At 41.9% G+C, this 20,255-nt stretch overlaps 1 protein-coding gene across 4 annotated transcripts in view; it reads left to right on the plus strand.

Annotated features, from left to right (window-relative positions):
* Nucleotides 1-2,426: 2,426 nt before the first annotated feature.
* slc16a6 (solute carrier family 16 member 6) overlaps nt 2,427-20,255 on the plus strand; it is a 41,786-nt gene continuing 23,957 nt past the window's right edge. The window contains exons 1-3 of one of the 4 annotated variants that reach the window (XM_033044333.1): nt 2,427-2,872; nt 3,379-3,479; nt 13,636-13,886. In XM_033044333.1, coding sequence (XP_032900224.1) covers nt 13,652-13,886 — 235 coding nt within the window. In that variant the 5' untranslated portion in view covers nt 2,427-2,872; nt 3,379-3,479; nt 13,636-13,651. Of the gene's footprint in view, nt 2,873-3,378; nt 3,512-13,635; nt 13,887-20,255 lie in introns of those variants that run through there. The other 3 variants (XM_033044335.1, XM_033044334.1, XM_033044338.1) reach the window with 3 other exon arrangements.

Raw genomic sequence — 20,255 nt, forward strand, 5'->3', positions numbered from 1 at the left:
AAAACAGAGTATTTTGTAAATTTTATCAATTACACTTTTCCATCTTACCAGTCCAAAGGACAAGGATCTCTTAAACCCCAGCTTTCTCCCAGGAGATTTAGCTCCAGCTCAAATTTCACTCTCTCATCTCAAACCTCTCCAATTTAAATGTCTATCTCCAGTTAGATTCACTTCCTGTACCCTGGAAGCCAACTACTGAACTACTCCCTGGTCTCATGTTAGGTGACATTGTTACATCACATCCTCAGTCGTGTTTCTCTCACTATCAAATCTACCTTCCCATGATTTTAAAAATCTCCCAAATTCAAATCTCTTCATGGCTTCTATTTTCTCTCATCTTAAACAGCTGCCAGGTCTAACTTCAGCATCGTCTTGTCTACCCCTCTGAAGAAAGGTCTGACCTGAAACCTCACCCATTCCTTTTCTCCAGAGATGCTTGCTGTCCTGCTGAGTTACTCCAGCATTTTGTGTCTACCGCTCTTTAAGTCGATACCTAAAGCCCATCTTTGACCGAGCATTTGTTCATATGTTCAATCAGCCCTTTGTGGGTCTGTGTTAAATCTTGTAGCTCTCACGTGTAGGGAAATGGCACGTTTTACCATGTTCAAGGGATCACATAAATACAAGTTGCAGCTCAGACAGTGTCATCAGTATTTGAATATAACCTAACTTGAAGACCTTTGACTTAGGGACATTTTAGTTAAAGAATGACGTTGAATCTCAAATCTAAGGATGGATACAAGGAACTGCAGATGCTAATTTACAACAACAAAAAGGATACAAAGTGCTGGAGTAACTCAGCAGGCCAGCCAACATCTCTGGAGAACATGGATTGGTGACATTTCGGGGTCGTGACACTTCTTCGGTCTAAAGTCTAATGCTGGCTTATTTTGTTCCTACCAGTGTATTTAGAATCGTGAAAGGTGGTGCTGTAAACAAAAACCATTGTAGTGGTTTAAAATACTGAAAAACTGAAATGTCTTGACCCGAAAAGTCACCAATTCCTTTAGGTATGTTACAATACTTACCTTCAGCAGCGCTGCAATTCTGCCACTGGCCATGTGCACTATTTTGGCGCCTTTGAGGGGGGGGGGGGGGGGGTTAAAACGCGATTATATTTGGTTGGAGTGCAAGCTTTTGCTGAAGAATCGTTCCGACGGCCGTTCTGTGTATTTTTTTTTAAATCGCCCGACTAGTTCAGCACTGTAGTCATTTTAAAATCAGCTTCTAAAGCCGTCAACGCCGACAACGGGGACGGATTTCACGTAGGTGACGGGTAAAAGAAAGCTGTTTATTTTTATGTATAAAAGTGGTCCTTAAGATGCCTTTAGTTCACATTTTAAGTTGCGAAACGGTGATTTAGTCCCCATACGAACCGGCATGCCGATATGGGGGTCTAAATCACCGCAAACCGCAACATTCCAAATGATCGCGTTCCAGAAAAACCCACTCGCAAGATGATTTAAATGCCCATTAATTTACAGGTATTAAACATTCCTTCCATTTGGCGTGTAAATCCATGACAATGAGATTTAAAAATTATGTTATATTGTGAATTCTTGTGTGAATGGTATTTGGACACTTAGGCTATTTAAAAATGTTAATCTATTTTTAAGAAATTGATAGATGTTTAGATCTAGTAATTGAATTTTGTAATTAGCTACAATTAGGTAACTAACTAATTATATGCTTTAATTTCAAGTCATCTAAGTAAGATTGTTTCATATTTGTTTCAGAATGCTTCAATCTATAATAACTGAAAATTTATTTTAGTTCTCTTAATTTTTAAGAAAGTTATGGCAATTTGACTGTCCTCGGTCACAGCTTTTGTGTTAAGTCAATGGAAAATCAATAGGGAACAAGATGCTAATTTCCGAGTATGAAAATGGCCATAACTTTTCTAATACTGAAGATATGAAAGTGAATTAGGTGTCAAATTAAAGTTCCTTTTATGCTTTATCTGATGGGATAAATTGCAGACTTGATTTTTTAAATCTCAAAATTTTGTAACATTGCTAATTCCTTCTCTCCAGAGATGCTATCTGACCCACTGAGTTACTCCAGCTTTTTGTGTCTATCTTCGGTTTAAACCAGCATCTGCAGTTCCTTCCTACAAACTCCTCTTGGATATACCGACATATTATACATGGTCTGAAGAGTCCCGACCCGAAACGTCACCTATTCATATATATTCTCAGGATGCTGCCTGTATAACTCGCTGAGTTACTCCAGCGCGTTGTGTCTTTGTTATATTAAATAGTGAGTAGGCAGGGGCAGACAATAAAGATGTTTTCTCCCCCATTGCAATCTATTCCAATTTACCTCTTGTGCAACTTCCTGTTAAGATCAGAACAATGTATGATGATCGGGTTTTCTCTCGATATTGTGACTGGAATAGACCTGTTTAACCCGGCGGCGTGCACGATGGGTATGGAGGCTTCGAGGCGCTGCCCGGGTGACAGTTGGGAGCGCGCTCCTCTCATGCACCACGTGCTGCGCTTGTAACGAGGGACGGGGGGCGTGCACGCGGAGCGCATGCACGCGGAGACCGGCTAGAGCCGGTCTATATCAGCCGAAGCGAAGGAACGACGCTAAATCATCGGAAGGGGAAGCAGTCGAATAAGTGTTTGGGGGAAGAGAGAGAGAGAGAGAGAAGAAAATCTGATCTGGCGCGACCCGGGGCCGAGGAGGAAGCGATCTTGCAACCCGGCGCATCAGCAGCTGTTCAACGCTTTCCCCAGAGCAGCAGCAGCAGCAGCAGCAGCAGCTTTAAAATAGTTAACCAGCCGCTGACGATCGGGGTATAACCCATGCCTCTGTACAAGCACCAGCACCAGCACAATCTCTACACATTTCCCGGGGTACGATAAAGGTAAGTCTTTTGTTTTTAATTTGCCGCAGAGTCTAATTATTGTTTGACAAATAACATATTATTATGTTTTCCAGCATTTTTGTGTACCTAACCTACTATTATGTTGTGCTACTGCAAGTACGAATTTCATTGTTCTATCTGGGACATATGACAACAACACACTCTTGAATATTGGAGCATCCTATACCTTCATTGGAAGCCTCGGATGACCCGATTAATATATGGCGAGGGACTGACGTACAATATTTATATATGTATATATTTTAAACAAAAATCCCTTATAGGCTGTGCTGACCAGTTAAACTTCTTGATGGTGCGTTTGTTGCTGTGTTTGGGATCTTACCGGTTGTCCCACAAGGGTGAGCTTGTGTCATCTTTAGGGCAGACCGTTTTCTCCATCTTGTTTTCTTTACATGTAAACGTAAACAGCAAGTTTAAAAAATTAATTAAATGCATTGGTTGATGTTTGTTTGGAAGCTTAGTTTTTTTGTTTGTTTTCGTCGTAGCTCCCCTCGCACACAAAACAAATCCGGTCAAAACACTGCGTTAATTGGCGACGCGCTGCTGGATCCCGAACACATTTGAGCGGAGCTGGGGACCTCGGCTGGTGAGTCAGCAGCAACCTTTAATGGGTTGTTGGTAAGTCTGCGGACATGGCGCACAGCGGAGATAAGTTAAGAAGTTCCGACTGATATCAAGTCATTTGGACCTCGTGGATATTCAATATTTACTTAGCACGTTTACAAAATTTGAAAGTATGTGTCTCGGCCTTAAAGTGCAGTATTTCAGAGCATTTCAGAGCATACATTTGGAATCAAGGTGCTATTCATATACTTCTTTACCGTAAGACGACGTGTCTGAGCAATTTAGCTCAATATTGTTAAATAGTCTGGAGAAGGGTCTCGACCCGAAATGTCACCCATTCCTTCTCTCCAGAGATGCTGCATGTCCCGTTGAGTTACAGCGGGACAGCATTTTATGTCTACCTTTGTTAAATAGAGCTATGCGATGGCGATCTCGGGACTTCCTTGAGCCGAATTATCAATTATAACCAATTATAACAATTATAATCTCGTGTTTTAAATTACAAGCCTATTGGAAACTCCTCCTGTCTTCTTTACGCTGTTTGTTACTGTAAATATCTCGCGAAAGGAAAATGAATGTCTGCAAATACGCGATGGGTTTTGTGTTAAGTTGGTGTAGCGGAGACTGCAGCCGGTGTCTGGGCAGGGGAAAGGAACGCTTTGACGGCATGGTGTTCAGTGCTCCTCCAGCTGTTGAAACGCAGTCGGTGCAGTCTTTTAAGTATACAAATTGACCAGCAGATGGTGCAAAACTCATCCTAATCTTCCACACCAGGGCATCGCAAATGTCCTCATTGTTCAGGGAACGGGGGTTCCCATCTTCCACACCAGGGCAACGCAAATGTCCTAATTCTTCAGGGAACGGGGGTTCCCCTCCCCTACTATAGATGAGGCTCGCACCAGGGTCTCCTCCATACCCCGTAACACTGCTCTCTCTCCCCATCCCCCCCACTCGCAACAAGGGCAGAGTCCCCCTGGTCCTCACCTTTCACCCCACTAGCCGGCACATACAACAAATAGTCCTCCGTCAGTTTCGCCACCTCCAGCGTGACCCCACCACTCGCCACATCTTCCCATCTACCCCCCTGTCTGCCTTCCGCAAAGAACGCTCCCTCCGCAACTCCCTTGTCAATTGTACCCTTCCCTCCTGCTCCACCCCTTCCCCGGGCACTTTCCCTTGCAATCGCAAGATATGCTACACCTGTCGCTTTACCTCCCCCCTCGACTCCATTCAAGGACCCAAGCAGTCGTTCCAGGTGCGACAGAGGTTCACCTGCACCTCCTCCAACCTCATCTATTGCATCCGCTGCTCTAGATGTCAGCTGATCTATATCGGTGAGACCAAGTGTAGGCTTGGCGATCGTATCGCCGAACACATCTGCTTGGTCCGCACTAACCAACCTGACCTCCCGGTGGCTCAGCACTTCAAATCCCCATTCCTTATCCGACCTCTCTGTCCTGGGCCTCCTCCACGGCCAGAGTGAGCAACACCGGAAATTGGAGGAACAGCACCTCATATTCCGCTTGGGGAGTCTGCATCCTGGTGGCATGAACATTGAATTCTCACAATTCTGTTAACCCTTGCTGTCTCCTCCCCTTCCTACCTCAGCCCTCGGTCTCCTCTTCCTCCTTTTTCCTTTCTTCTCCCCCGCCACCCCCCACCTACTATCAGTCTGAAGAAGGGTTTTGGCCCAAAACGTTGCCTATCTCCTTCGCTCCATAGATGCTGCTGCACCCGCTGAGTTTCTCCAGCATTTTTGTGTACCTTCATCCTAACGGTCTCAACTTCATTGAGCAATTGATACTTGGTTAATGGGATGATGAGTTTGGAAAAGTATTGTGTGTAAACTGCCAAGACTGCAGGGAGCGCCTTAAGATAGCTGCATCGCCAACGGTCTGTCTCGTCTTTTTCCTTCTTTGTGTTTTTAGTTTGTTGTAAAATGTATGTTTTAGTTTATCTTTAGTTTTGTGTGATGGGGGGGAAACTTTAAAAAAATCTATTTTCTCGACGGAGATGTGCGACCTTTCCATGTTGTATCTCCGTCTGCACTGTGGCCTAACATCGTGGAGCTGGGACCTTGGGAGATCCAGCCATGGGAGCCTGCAGACAACATCTCGGAGCTGGCGATCCCTTTGCCAAGGGATCGATTTTGGAGCTCCAACCGCGGGAGCCTGCGGACTTTAACAACGTGGTACTCGCAGTTCCTGGTTAGCGACCGGCTTCGGGAACTCCAACCGCAAGAGCTTCGACTGCCCCGATCGCGAGAGCTTCGATCACTCCGACGTGGGAGCTTCGATCGCCGGCTGCGAGAGCTTCGATCGCTCCGACTGCGGATGTTTCGACTCCCCTGACCGTGGGAGAAAAGGAGGAAAGAAGATAAGACTTTATTGCCTTCCATCACAGTGAGGAATGTGGAGGAGCCGCTGTGGTGGATGTTTATGTCAAATTTTTATGTAGTTTTGTCTCTTGTAGCTTTTTTGGTATGACTGTATGGCAAACCAAATTCCTCGTATGTTGCAAAACATACTTGGCTAATAAATTGCGAATAAATTATGATTATTATAATGATTATTGGTTTGAATAATTTACAAATTAGATAACCAGTGTGATTTTTCGTTTCCTTTGAATTTGCTAACAAGTTACCAGCCAGCTTTACGCATATTTGTTCTCACATTGATTACCAAGATTTAAAATTTGGCATCCTCTGATTAACATTATTTTCTATATGTAGCATACCAAATGGCAAGATGTTTGGCTATCAGCTCTACAATTAATTAGTGCAGCTGAAATAAAAGGGCTATGGTCGAAAATAGGAAGTGATGTAGATAATGTAGTTCCTTAATTTCAGCCTTTTTACGACTAGAAGGAAACCATTTAGCCCCTCGAGTCGGTACCAGCTCTCCAGAGCAGTCTCACAAATTCCATTCCCCGTGCACATGCCCGCGAACTCAACCATGGCTTGCTTGTCCCCCACCTACACTTGGGTCAAATAAGTTAACTACATCACTTTGGACTGCTGGAGGAAGCTGCATTAGCTGGGGAATGTCCAGTGATCACAGGGAGAACATACAAATTCCACACTGACAGCAGTCTAGGTCAGGATTGAAACCAAGGTTGCTGAAACGGTATGACAACAGCACTAACTACTGCATCACCGCACCATCCACAGTGGGTAAAGGATTAACATTTGGGAAAGGACTTGCATCTGATCTGTAGCAGTCTTTGAATGTATTAAATATGGTGGGAATGACTGAATAACGTTTTATGATTTCCACATTATTTACTCCAATGCATTACATTACTACTACAGCAACACTGGATGTGCACTAGTTGTAGTGGCCATTTGGCTTTTTTTGTGTGTCATTAATTATTGCATGTGTCTTTACATTTTAGACTGCCTGTTATATTGTGGGTGGGATTTATGATGTATTTTAGGGCGTGTTTGGAGCTAAGTTTCTTGCGCAGAAGCTTAGTTTTGAGATTAGTTTTGGACCAGCATGGGGAAGGTATACCCTTTGACCATGTAGAAATGTAACAGAGACACGAGGAGTTTTCTAACCTTTAAAGCAATACTAGACTAAGTGGGACCCGTTGGGTCCCATGTTCACACGGGAGGGCTGGTCCCCCAACGCAATATTCCACCTCTCCACCAATTCCTATATTGGTGGCCGGGGGGGGGGGGGGGACTTTCTGGAGCACTGGTATGGGTGTTGTTGACTGCAGGGACTACTGGTCTCCAGAGGGCTAGTATAGACATTGTGGGCCAAATGGATTCTTGGGGTGGCAGCTCAGTCCCTCAAGCCTGATGTGCTGGCAGTTCACTCATGGCTGGTGGGCTGGCAGTTGACTCACGGCTGTTCCTTGAAATTCCATTTCATGCTGAGTGCAAGGCCACCAAATTCAAATCCATTTTCCTACCATTTCAAGCAGGGTGCAAGGCCACCAAATTCAAGTGCAGTTTCTTACCTCTTCGAGCAGGGTGCAAGGCCACAAAATTCAAGTGCAGTTTCCAACCACTTCAAGCAGGGTGCAAGGCCACCACATTCAAATGCAGTTTCATACCATTTCGTGCAAGGGCACCACATTCAAACGCAGTTTCATATTATTTCAAGCAGGGTGAAACCACCATAAAACCACACAAAACACCACACTCACAGTTCAGTAGACATTCAGTGTGTTCAGATGATTCACAGCTCAGACAGAGTTGTGACCTCTCCCTCCCCCATCATGCAGAGACTGAGCCACACCCACACTTCCGGGTTTTATAATCCCTCCCCCTCCCACCGGAAAAAGTGTGGCCTTCATTGCGTGATTGACAGGAGAGAGATTCCCAACATTTTTTAAACACCAATAACACTTTTGTTTTTCATTGATGGGAAGAATCCTCTGCACCTGATGAGCAGAGGGGGACTGAGTAAGATGGCCAAAAATCACAGCCGTAAGTGGTAGCGTTTATCTAAAATCAATATAGTGCAAACAGGAAGTTGTCAAGTTTAGACAAACAACCATTTGCATGCATTGCCTTTTCACTTCAACCCAAACCCCCCAAACAACCATTTGCATGCAGTGCCTTTTCACTTCAACCCAAACCCCCCAAACAACCATTTGCATGCAGTGCCTTTTTACTTCAACCCAAACCCCCCAAACAACCATTTGCATGCAGTGCCTGTTTACTGCAAACCAACCATATTTTCATTTTCAAACCACATTAAGGGCACTCACAGTTGAGTAGACATGTGTTCAGTGTTATTCAGAGCTCAGAGACACGTGACCCTCTGACTTCTTCCATCTTGCAGAGACTGAGTGAGGCACACCACTTCTGGGTTTTATAGTCCCTCCCCCCTCCCACCAGCAGGGGCAGCAGAGAGAATGGCAATTAAAAAAAAAGATTAATATCTCTGATTTTTCATCGATGGGAAAAATCCTCTGGTCCAGGAAGGCGGAGGGGGGCTCTAAGCGAGGTGGCCAAAAATGACGGCCGTAGGTGGCGGCATTCTCTTGGTCGCTTCTTGACCGCTTTTGAGTCGGAAGAAGTTTGGATGTAAACCTTATTGTTTTTCATCAACAATAAAGAATCTATTAATCAAAAGACTTATGAAGATTTATCTGTGAAGAAGCTCTGAAGGTCCCCGACGGAGAGCTTGCATGCGTATAACGACATTCTCCTTAACCATGCAGTCCACTTAGCGGCTAGAGGGAGTAATCTCTTGAACGATATAAAAATATGCCGCTACATTAAGTCAAATGATACCTCCGACTGCCAAATGAATTCCAGTCCCAGAAAGTGGGATAAGATTTGGCTAAGATCTCGAAAGAGGTTTTGGCTAGAAGACCGGTTCCAGCCGAGGAACAGAAGACAATAGATCTCGGCCAGAGATGGCCTCGAGGTCTATCGACAGCGAAGAGACTTATCTGACGATCTGAAGACATTATCACAGAAATTGTGAGTAGATATCGACTGTTACTTCTTTGAATTTTGAAGCTGAAAAGCTTTAATTTTAAACGGCTTCTGTAAGAAGAGCCAGAAAGCCAGCCAAGGAAGTGTTTTGATGGCTGTCGAAAACCAGATGTTCGACCTTGGTTCGTTTTGAATTGAAGATGAAGAAAGTTTCACGTCTGAGGGTGCACGAGGTGGCGATGTAAGACCAATTAGATAACTTAAACTCACTGAGAAAGGTCGAGTTCTAGCTCTGAAGCTCTCAACTTAAACTCACTGAGAAGGTCTGAGTTCTAGCCGAGAAGGAGAGAAACAAGTTGTGGAAGAAGATAAGGAGGCTGTTTGATCGTGTGAAGGAATTAATGGAATCAGATGGCAACCTGGATAAGGTGGGAGGTAAGTTAGGCCTGATATGCAGCCTTAATAAAGCTGCATATCCTTCTCTTTCATCAACAATAAAGAATCTATTAATCAAAAGACTGTTATGAAGATTTATCTGTGAAGAAGCTCTGAAGGTCCCCGACAGAGAGTTCGCATGCGTATAACGACATTCTCCTTAACCATGCAGTCCACTTAGCGGCTAGAGTGAGTTATCTCTTCAACGATATAAAAATATGCCGCTAAACTAATATTTGCAGATATGAAGACTCTAGCTCACGATAAATGACAGAGGCCATTTTGTAAAAAATCTAGAACACAGACAGTTCTATGAATTGAGGTTCCCATGCTGACCCTACATAAACTTTGCCTTAGAACTGAGATAGTTTGTTCAAGCCTGGAGGACTGAGTGTTTTTGTACTTTTTCATTGCCCCAGCAAATATGCTTGCCACTGTCTACCCAAGGGAATTTCTCCAAACTTAATGGTAGCTTCACCAAGTAGGTGGATGGTCTGTCTAACTACATTCGGTCTTGTATAGATTGCCTTTATGTCAACACAATTTTCAATGATTTCAAAATTATGTGTATTATAAGCACAAAAAACACATAAGAATGTAAGTGAAAGGTACAAGAGTAGCTATTAGATTTTTTGAGCCTGCTCCTTTCGTCAAAGCTGTGGCAGATCAACTTCAGCGACAATTACCGGCTCTATTTCTACATTATTTGATTCACATAATAGCCAAAGTTCTATAAATCTGTTTCGAATATAATCATTTATCGAAAGTTCACGTTTCTCCAAGGTGGGGAATTCCATAGATCCCCTATCCTTCACATGAAGACATTTTGCCCAATACAGTTCTCTATGATCAGCAATTCATTCTGAGACTTTGACCCCTCATTCCAGATGCCTGAGCCAGGGACAGTATCTTCCTGCATCCAGCCTGTCCAGCTGTGTAAGGTTTTATTTAAAGTTTATATGATATCTCCTCTCATTCTTCTAAACTCTTTGCTCAATCTCTTCTCATAAGACAAACCTAACATCCCTGGAACCAGACTTCATAGCACTCCCTCCAAATATATAGTTATTTGTGTAAGGTGGGAAAACTGTATATAATACACCATGTGTCGTCTCAACAAAGCTTTATATAATTAGAATAAAACATCTGTGTTGAGATCTCTTGTAATAAAATCAGCATATAGTGTTTTTGCCTTACTAAATGCTTGCTGCCCATTTGTTGTGATGGTACTTCAGTCACAGTCACAGAGGCCGGCGTCAGAAAATCCTTCCGAGGGGTGAACCCTCGAAAAGCGCCTGGACCTGATGGTATACCCGGTCGTGTTCTAAAAACCTGTACAGACCAACTGGCTGGAGTTTTTACGGACATTTTCAACCTCTCACTTCTGAGGTCTGAGGTTCCCACCTGCTTTAAAAGGGCATTAATAATACCGGTGCCCAAGAAGAGCAAGGTGACGTGCCTCAACGACTATCGACCAGTGGCACTAACGTCGGTGGTGATGAAGTGCTTTGAGAGGTTGATCATGGCGCCAATCAACTCCGACCTCGACAAAAACCTGGACCCACTGCAGTTCGCTTACCGCCACAACAGATCAACGGTGGATGCGATCTCGCTGGCTCTCCACTCCGCTCTGGACCACTTGGACAACAAAAACTCATATGTCAGGCTGTTATTCATTGATTACAGCTCGGCATTTAATACAATCATCCCCTCCAAGCTGGTTGCCAAACTCGCAGAACTGGGTCTCGGCGCATCGCTCTGCATTGGGATCCTCGACTTCCTCATTTACAGACCACAGACTGTTCGAATTGGTGGAAAGGTGTCAGCCTCGATAACAATCAGCACGGGAGCACCTCAAGGCTGCGTGCTCAGCCCCCTGCTGTACTCACTCTATACTCATGACTGCGTAGCTGGTCATAGTGCCAACTCCATCATCAAGTTCGCTGAAGACACCACTGTTGTGGGACGTATCACTGATGGGGATGAGTCAGAGTATAGAAGAGAGATCGATCGACTGACCAAATGGTGCCAGCACAATAACCTGGCCCTCAACACCAGCAAAGCCAAGGAATTGATTGTGGACTTTGGAAGAGGTAGGATGGGGCGGATTGGTACCATTCGGCGCCGCCGTTTCGGTGCCTCCGGTACGGCGCCTCTTTTGGAGGGTTAGGGTTAGGGTTAGCATTCAGGACTGCTTTTCGTGAGGGATGGCCGATGGGGTTTTTTAACGTTTTAGAAAGTTCATCAAAATTTACTGACCTGCATTTCATTTAATATGTTTTCTATTCACACTACAGCATGCTCTTGAATTTATTTTGTCATATGTATTTAGCATTAGCACTGACATAAATAAGACCGTGGTAATGTGCCATAGGGAAGGAAATAAGTTGAAAACTTAAAGCAGATCGTTTCCTTTGCAGCGCCGAAAAGTACTCGACCCAACCCCAACCCTAACCCTAACCCTCCAAAACGGAAGGGCCGAAACGGCGGTGCCGGAACGGCAGCGCTGAAAAGTACCCGACCCGGATGGGGACCCACAGTTCCATTTATATCAATGGGGCGATGGTGGAAAGGGTCAAGAGCTTCAAATTCCTGGGCGTGCACATCTCTGAAGATCTCTCCTGGTCCGAGAAGACTGATGCAATCATAAAGAGAGCACTTCAGCGCCTCCACTTTCTGAGAAGATTACGGAGAGTCGGTATGTCAAGGAGGACTCTCTCTATCTTCTACAGGTGCACAGTAGAGAGCATGCTGACTGGTTGCATCGTGGCTTGGTTCGGCAACCTCAGCGCCCAGGAGCGGAAAAGACGACAAAAAGTAGTAAACACTGCCCAGTCCATCATCGGCTCTGACCTCCCTACCATCGAGGGGATCTATCGCAGTCGCTGCCTCACAGCCATCAGGCTATTGAACTCAACTCAAACAAAACTCTGAACATTAATAGCCCATTATCTGTTTATTTGCACTTTATCTGTTTTATTTATTCATGTGTGTATATATTTATACAATGGTATATGGACACACTGATCTGTTCCGTAATCATGCCTTCTATACTTCTGTTGTGCAGAAGCAAAGCAAGAATTTCATTGTCCTATCTGGGACACATGACAATAAATTCTCTTGAATCTTGAATCTTGATGGCTTGCAATATGGTCACCTGGATCCATTTGAATATAAATTTGGATACAAGCAACTGCAGATGCTGGTTTACAAAAAAAGACAAAGTACTGGTGTAACTCTGGCAGCATCTCTGGAAGCATGGATAGGTGAAGTTTTCGGTCAGGACCTTCTTCAAACTGCCGCTTGAATTTGAAGAAGGATCCCGGAAACGTCGCCTCTCCATGCTCTCTAGAGATGTTGCCTGATCCGCTGAGTTACTCCAGCACTTTGTGTCTTATTATTTGAACATCGATTTATAAGCAATCTACCATTTATAAGCAACTCTGCTTCTCTGTTTTATCCACCAAAGTTTCAAACATGGAATACATTTTAATTTGCAATGGTTCTGATTTGCTAGACAGAGATCCTTGGATTACAATTTAAGAGTAAAAAAATTACTACAGGCTTCAAAATCTAAAGGAACATGATGTCAATAATTCGTGAAAAGTACACACAAAAAAGGAATCTGACTGCTTAAAAAAGTTAGCATAAAAGACCATAAAAAAATGACTATACATTAAGAGGTAACAATAACGGTTCCCCTTCAGCATCTTTATTTTCACTTTATCTTCCCAAAGGGAAATTCAGCACTTTCTTTAATTTCTTGCTAACTTAAACATTGTTGTACAATCTGAAACTTTGTGGTCATAAACCTGACGATAGACGCAAAATGCTGAGTACAGGCATTATCTCTGGTGAGCAGGAATGGGTGACGGTAAAACTGAGTTAGCCTTATTGGGCCTTATTGGAACTGATTTTCAAAAGTTTGTGAAGGGCTGACAACACATGTACCAATTGAGTGGTTCTGCTGAAAACAGCATAGAACCAAATGCAGAAGACCTCAGTGGGCCAGGCAGCTCCTGAAGGGGTAAATTAGATTTACTAGAACGCAATCTCAAAATGCAATGGAAGCAGTCTTTAAACATTTTTAAGGCAGAGATAGATAGATACTTATCACGCCAGGAGGTGGAAGGTTGCAGGGGTAGGTGATTAAGTGAATTTGAGATTATAACTAGGTCATCCATGATGTTATTAAATGACAGAACAGGCATGAGGGGCTTGCACCAGCTCTTAATTTGTACGATCTTGTGCTGATGTTAGCACTGTCATGTGTATTTAATACTAAATGTGAAATTTATAGATCACAGCATTTTAAAACTGAAATCACTCTTATTTCTAAATGCAGAGAACAAATCGTGGAAATGACAGTGTTCGCGGGAAAGACAGGAGGATGGACTACAAATGTTTACACAAAGACTCCAGATGGGGGCTGGGGCTGGATCATAGCCGTTGCCTTCTTTTTCACTGAAGCCCTCACATATGGCATAATTAAATCATTTGGTGTTTTCTTTTACGACTTAATGACTTACTTCGAGGAGTCCAACAGCAGAGTGTCCTGGATATTATCTATCTCTATGTTTGTAATGATGTTTACAGGTAAGGAAGGTTTTCACTATCTGTGGATCAGTTTTTGGAAATGTACATTTTTCTGATTTTAAGTAAAACTCATTAAATGTTGGCTAAGAATCTAGCAGTAGCCTACATGAGTCCACTTTCACCACTAACGGTCTATGTAATTGAGCTTGGCATATACAACATAAATAGTACAGAACAATTAAAAAGGTGCAAACCCACACTTGATATCATTTGTTCGAATTTAAGTTTTTGAAAGTGTAGTTCTGGTAAAGGTTCCAGAAATACTAACGGTTTTTTTCCCAGTCACTATCTTTTGAAATTTATATTGGAGTTTTGTGTGACCACTGCTAGTCGTCTTCATGACACTAGCCTGAAACATTTATGGAACATTCTTCTTCCAGCCATAGTTGGAGGCTTGATGAGGAAGAAATGTGCACTGAATAGAACAAAAAGCAAACGCATTAAGGAACTATATATATAAATATTGAATAAATGAACGTCTAAGTAGATAATTTTAACCAGATCATTGACATTCAATACAGCGTATTCCAAATAATTCAAACATAATTTCTTGCACGGAGGTGAATGAATTAATCAAGTTATTTAATTCATTCAGCATATGAAAAAATGTCATTTTAATTGAGCAACTGATCCAAATAATACAACAATTTGATGTAATTGACTTTAAATTAAGAGTGGGTATCTTAGATTAGTATAGATGTATTTATTTTGATCAACAAACCAGACGTATCAATTAACTTTGTGCTTTATGGAATATCAATTTTAAAATTACTCCATATTCAACACCTTCACAACCAGTTGGTAAAGATGCATGTGTGAATTTTGTCACTAGAAAAAAATGACACTTGTATTATCCCTAAAAATATCTAATTAACATGACATTGAATTCCTGTAGTGTATTTATTATTTGTTTTTACGCTTCCACATTTATGTATTTTTTATTTTGAAATTTGTCCCAGCAATGATTGTGTTCAGATAGTTGGTTACATCCATCTTATTTTCTTGTATACATTTATTTTGTATTATTTTCATTTTCAAATTAACTTTTTTTGTCCCTTTTTATCCCATATTTCTGATTAATTAATTGTATTGACTACAATCTCTTTCTCTCATTGTTTTCAATTAAATGGAGACATTGAACATTTTGATAGGACAGGTAAAGACTAAAACACAATTTAAGAACAGCATCTCAGCCAAATCAAGAATTTATGCTCCAATAATCTTCTATATTACTAAAAGTCTGATCTTGACCACTTCCTGTTGTTCTGTATATCAATTTTAGAAAAAACGCAGCCACTTGCAGCTGTGATTTTTGGCCATCTTACGCAGACTCCCCCTCCGCTGCGCTAGACAAGAGGATTTTTCCCATGGATGAAAAATAAATGAGTTATTAGTGTTTAAAAAAGTTGAGATTCTCTCTCCTGAATGCCACGCCCCTTCCTGAGGGACTATAAAACCCGGAAGTGTTGAGTGCCTCAGTCAGTCTCTGCAAGATGGGGGAGCGAGAGGGTCACATCTCTCTGTCTGAGCTGTGAATAACACTGAACACATGTCTACTAAACTGTGAGTGTGGTTTTACTGACCTTGAGTGCCCTTAATGTGGTTTGAAAATGAAAATGTGGTTGGTTTGAAAAAGCACAGCAAATGGTTGGTGGTGGTTGGTTTGGAATAAAGCACAACAAATGGTTGGTGGTGGTTGGTTTGAAATAAAGCACAGCAAATGGTTGAAGTGGATTCTTCCCATCAATGAAAAATAAAAGTGTTATTAGTGTTTTAAAAAATGTTGGGAATCTCTCTCCTGTCAAACACGCCATGAAGGCTGCGCCCCTTCTGGTGGGAGGGATTATAAAACCCGGTAGTGTAGGTGTGGCTCAGTCTCTACAAGATGGGGTAGGGTGAGGTCACGCTCTGTCTGAGCTGTGAATCAACTGAACACACTGAATGTCTACTGATCTGTGAGTGTGGTGTTTTGTGTGGTTTTATGGTGGTTTCACCCTGCTTGAAATTGTATGAAACTGCATTTGAATGTGGTGGCCTTGCACCCTACATGAAATGGTATGAAACGGCATTTAAATTTGGTGGCCTTGCACCCTGCATGAAATGGTACGAAACTGCATTTGTATTTGGTGGCCTTGCACCCTGCTTGAAATGGTATGAAACTGCACTTGAGTTTGATGGGATTGCACCCTGCTTGAAGTGGCATGAAACTGCACTTGAATTTGGTGGCCTTGCACCCTGCTTGAAGTGGCATGAAACTGCACTTGAATTTGGTGGCCCTGTACCCTGCTTGAAGTGGTCGGAAACAGCACTTGAAATTGTTGGCCTTGCACCCTGCATGAAGTGGTATGAAACTGCACTTGAATTTGGTGGCCTTGCACCCTGCTTGAAGTGGTATGACACTGTACTTGAATTCGGTGGCTTTGCACCCTGCGTGAAGTGGTTGGAAATTGCACTTGAATTTGTTGGGCTTGTACGCTGCTTGAAGTGGTAGGAAACTTCATTTGAATTTGGTGGCCTTGTACCCTGCTTGAAATGGAATTTCAAGGAATAGCCGTGAATCAACTGCCAGCCCACCAGCCGTGAGTGAGCTGCCAGCACATCAGGCTGCCACCCCAAGAATTCATTTGGCCCACAATGTCCATACTAGCCCTCTGGAAACCAGTCCCTTCAGCCCACAACACCCATACTAGCACTCCAGAAAGCCCCCCCCCCCCCCCCACTGGCCACCAATATTGGAATTGGCAGAGAGGTGGAATATTGCTTTGGGAACCAGCCCTCCCGTGTGAACATGGGACCCAACAGGTCCCACTTAGTCTAGTATACTTCTAAATAATGTTGTAAGGTCCTTGACAGAGAGGTTAAGAGAAAAAGAATATCAGGAGATTGAGGTCAGCCTCACAGGAAGGAAGTGGGGAAAGTGAACGACTGGGCAAGGATGCAGAAAAAAGTGGTGGTAGACAAGTTAGACTTTTGCGGGAAAGCACACGGACAGCAAGGACTTGGATGAACTGTAGATTAGAGAGTGGAGGATGGTCAAGAGAGCATTGGGATAAATGGAGTCAGGAAGTAACGGTGAGATGGATGTGGTGTTTTACTGAGAGATAGGCCAAAACAGAGAGACTGATAAATAAAGGATTGCTCGTGGCAATGTGTGGGAGAAAGGATATGGAACTAAAGGCCAGCTAGGTCTTGATTGGATGCCAAGATAGGGAATGATCTGTTTCATAAGACATAAGAGCAGAATAGCCCGTTCAATCTGTTCCACAACCAAAGCATGGTGGATTTAGGTTAGTTTATTATTGTAACGTAGCGAAGTTCAGAGAAAAAAAAATGGTGTGCTTTCCAGTCAAAGAAGACTATATATACATGATTACAATCAAGTAAGAGGTAATGTTAGAAGGATCTTTAAATTGGCTATATGGCTATATGATTAAAGAACATAAAAGGATAATCGCATTATTTGCCATATATATTGTATTTCTTTGGACAGTTCAAGGAAGACATAAAATGTGATGTGCAAAAGCACAAGGACAGTGATAGTGAGAAATTTCAATTGCCCTAATATTAACAGTCGATATAAAAGGTATAGAGGGCACCAACTCCCTATATTACATTCAGGAGGGCATTATTACCAAGTTTATAACAAGACCAACAAAAGGAAATTCTGGCTTCAGTGTAGAGGAATGAAGCTGGATAGATGGGAAGAGTATGACTGGAAGAACATTTTTCAATAGTGAAATATGAATTTTACATTGTTATGGAAGAAGACAAAGGTAGCTTCTAAATTTTGGTAAGCCTAATTTCATTAGGCTGTGAAGTGATTTAGCAGCAGTGGACTGGAAACAGTTACTTGAAGGTAAATCAATCTTGGAGCAACGGGATATATTTAAGGAGGAGATTCAGGAGTTCAGGGGAAAGACATTCTTCAAATTTAGTTACCAGGATGACGAAATGCTTAGAGGGTAGGAATGGCGACAATTCACAATCTGATAGGGTTAAAGAGGTAGAAACTTTCATCACATCTAAATGTATTTGAATGTATAGTTTCAGAACTGTTACTTGCAGGGATAGAGACAAAGTTTGAACTAGGAATTAAGCTAGTTGCCTTTTTTTTGACTGGGGTGGACACAATGTGCTGAATGACGTACTTTTGTGTCATTAATTTTCTGTTTCTATAAAAGTGGGAGGCAGAGCCTGAGGAGAGGATGGCACTTACAAGACTGTCGAGCATGAGCGCCATGGGGGTGGAAAGATAAGGTGAAAGAGTAGCTTTGTGAAGTAAAGTACGGATAGATCGCATGAGCAACATGAGCCCAGATGAGGCGATTTAAGGGGTGGGAGATTGCAACCTTCACCTGGTCTGCCCTGTTTCAACAAATGCAATCAACTTGGCGTGCACAGTCAAATAAGATCAAATAGAACAAGTTGTCCTACAACTTTAGGCTATGCACGCCATACGCAAGAAGAAGAAGGCGATTTAAGAGAAAGGTGCACATTTTCATATTCAACATAAAATGCTGGAGATGTATTGGCTAGATTGAGTGTTTCAGGTCGCAAAGACAGTTGGAAGTCTCCTTAAAAAAAAACTTTAACAATCTATCCCGTAAAACTACTGCTCAGATGGCACTGAAAAACGGGTTGCTAATACATCTTCTGTCAAAATAATTCTTGTGCCTGTGAGTACCTGCTTTCCATTTAACAAAAGGTGATAAAGAGCAGGGAGGCTGATGATTATAATTAGACCCCAGTGATAATTAATCTGTGAAAATGGTGCAACTTTTGTAAATATAAAGCTGCTGTCCATTTTGCTACTCAAACGCAATTTGGCTGGAGAACAAATAGGACAATGGAAAGTTATTAATTTAATGGGTCTGAGATATAATGACTTTCATTTTTGGCATTATTGTAAACCCATTCCTTGCTTGCATTTACGCTATCAAATTGGAAATGGCAAATAAAATGGTGTTATTACATGTGACCAAATTGGTAAAATCCTTTATGGAAGTGTTTGTTTGCATTCCCCAGCAGTGTTTTTGCACATAGGTAGTGAATTCATGGACACCATTGAGAAGAGATTTTTTTTCTCATTCATTTGATGTGATTGAATGACGTTGGGTTCAAAAAATTGGAAAATGGGTAACAACTGGTGTGTCCTCCAATACTGATTTAGAGAAACCGTCAATAATTTGTTCACAATGTTGTCTATCCATAACTTTTGTGGTAATTCTATACTCGCTTCAATTGCAAAATTGCAAAATTCAAAATATTTACAGTGCCTCCATAATGTTTGAGCCAAAGACCCATCATTTATTTATTTGCCTCTGTACTCCACAATTTGAGATTTATAATAGAAAAAAGTCACATGTGGTTAAAGTGCACATTGTCAGATTTTTTATACCAAAATGTATAAAAATGGCCTTTATTAAAATCTGACAATGTGCACTTTAACGACATGTGATTTTTTTTCTATTACAAATCTCAAATTGTGGAGTACAGAAGCAAATAAATAAATGATGTGTCTTTATCCCAAACATTATGGAGGGCACTGTAACTCCATGGCATCTTTGATTAAATCATTAGAATAACTTTGTCCAGTTCTGGCTGGCATATTAACAGATATGAAGGCATTAGAGTGGATGCAAAAAAATGAATGATGCCAAAACTGCATTGGGTAAAGATGAACTGTCTGTGCCTCTGGAAAGGCAAAAGGCCGAGGGATGTTACAGTAGAGGCCTTGAAAACTGTTAGAATCGACAGAAATGTTGTTTCTATTTGTGGGAAAGACGTAACCAGAGGGGTTATCAGCAAGAAATCAAATACAAAAGAAAAAAAGTTTTATCCAGAAATTATTCAGGAACTGAAATCTGCTGTTGCAGAATAGATAAAGTTGTGTGTGTGTATTCAGTGGAAAGCTAGGTGAGGAAATTAATTGATGGTCATGTTGATATTTCTGTGCTATATATTCTCTGTAAATATTACCAGGAACTTACAGCTGTATCTGAATTTTCCATCATTACATATTTTTTTTAAAAGCACCAAAGTTTTGAAGTGCTTTTTTTCTGCTTGCAATCTGCTTGCAGACATCGTTATTTTCTGAACATTTCATCTCGTATACAAAAGTTCACAGTAAGTTGATTTTTAATATACCAGAGCTGAAACAGATGGATTATCTGAAGATTTTGCATCGCCCATAAATATGCTTTTTTGAATAATCACCAGGTTTACACTGGTGAGATTAATCACTGCTAATAGATTTTTTCCTTGTAGATCCATTTAATAAATAAAATATTTATTGACATATACTTTATTCAATTCTGGACACTGATACAAGATATATCAAGCAGAGAATGTGAATTCATTAACAAATTT

The sequence above is a fragment of the Amblyraja radiata genome, chromosome 26 (assembly GCF_010909765.2).
Source record: "Amblyraja radiata isolate CabotCenter1 chromosome 26, sAmbRad1.1.pri, whole genome shotgun sequence".
NCBI lineage: Eukaryota > Metazoa > Chordata > Chondrichthyes > Rajiformes > Rajidae > Amblyraja > Amblyraja radiata.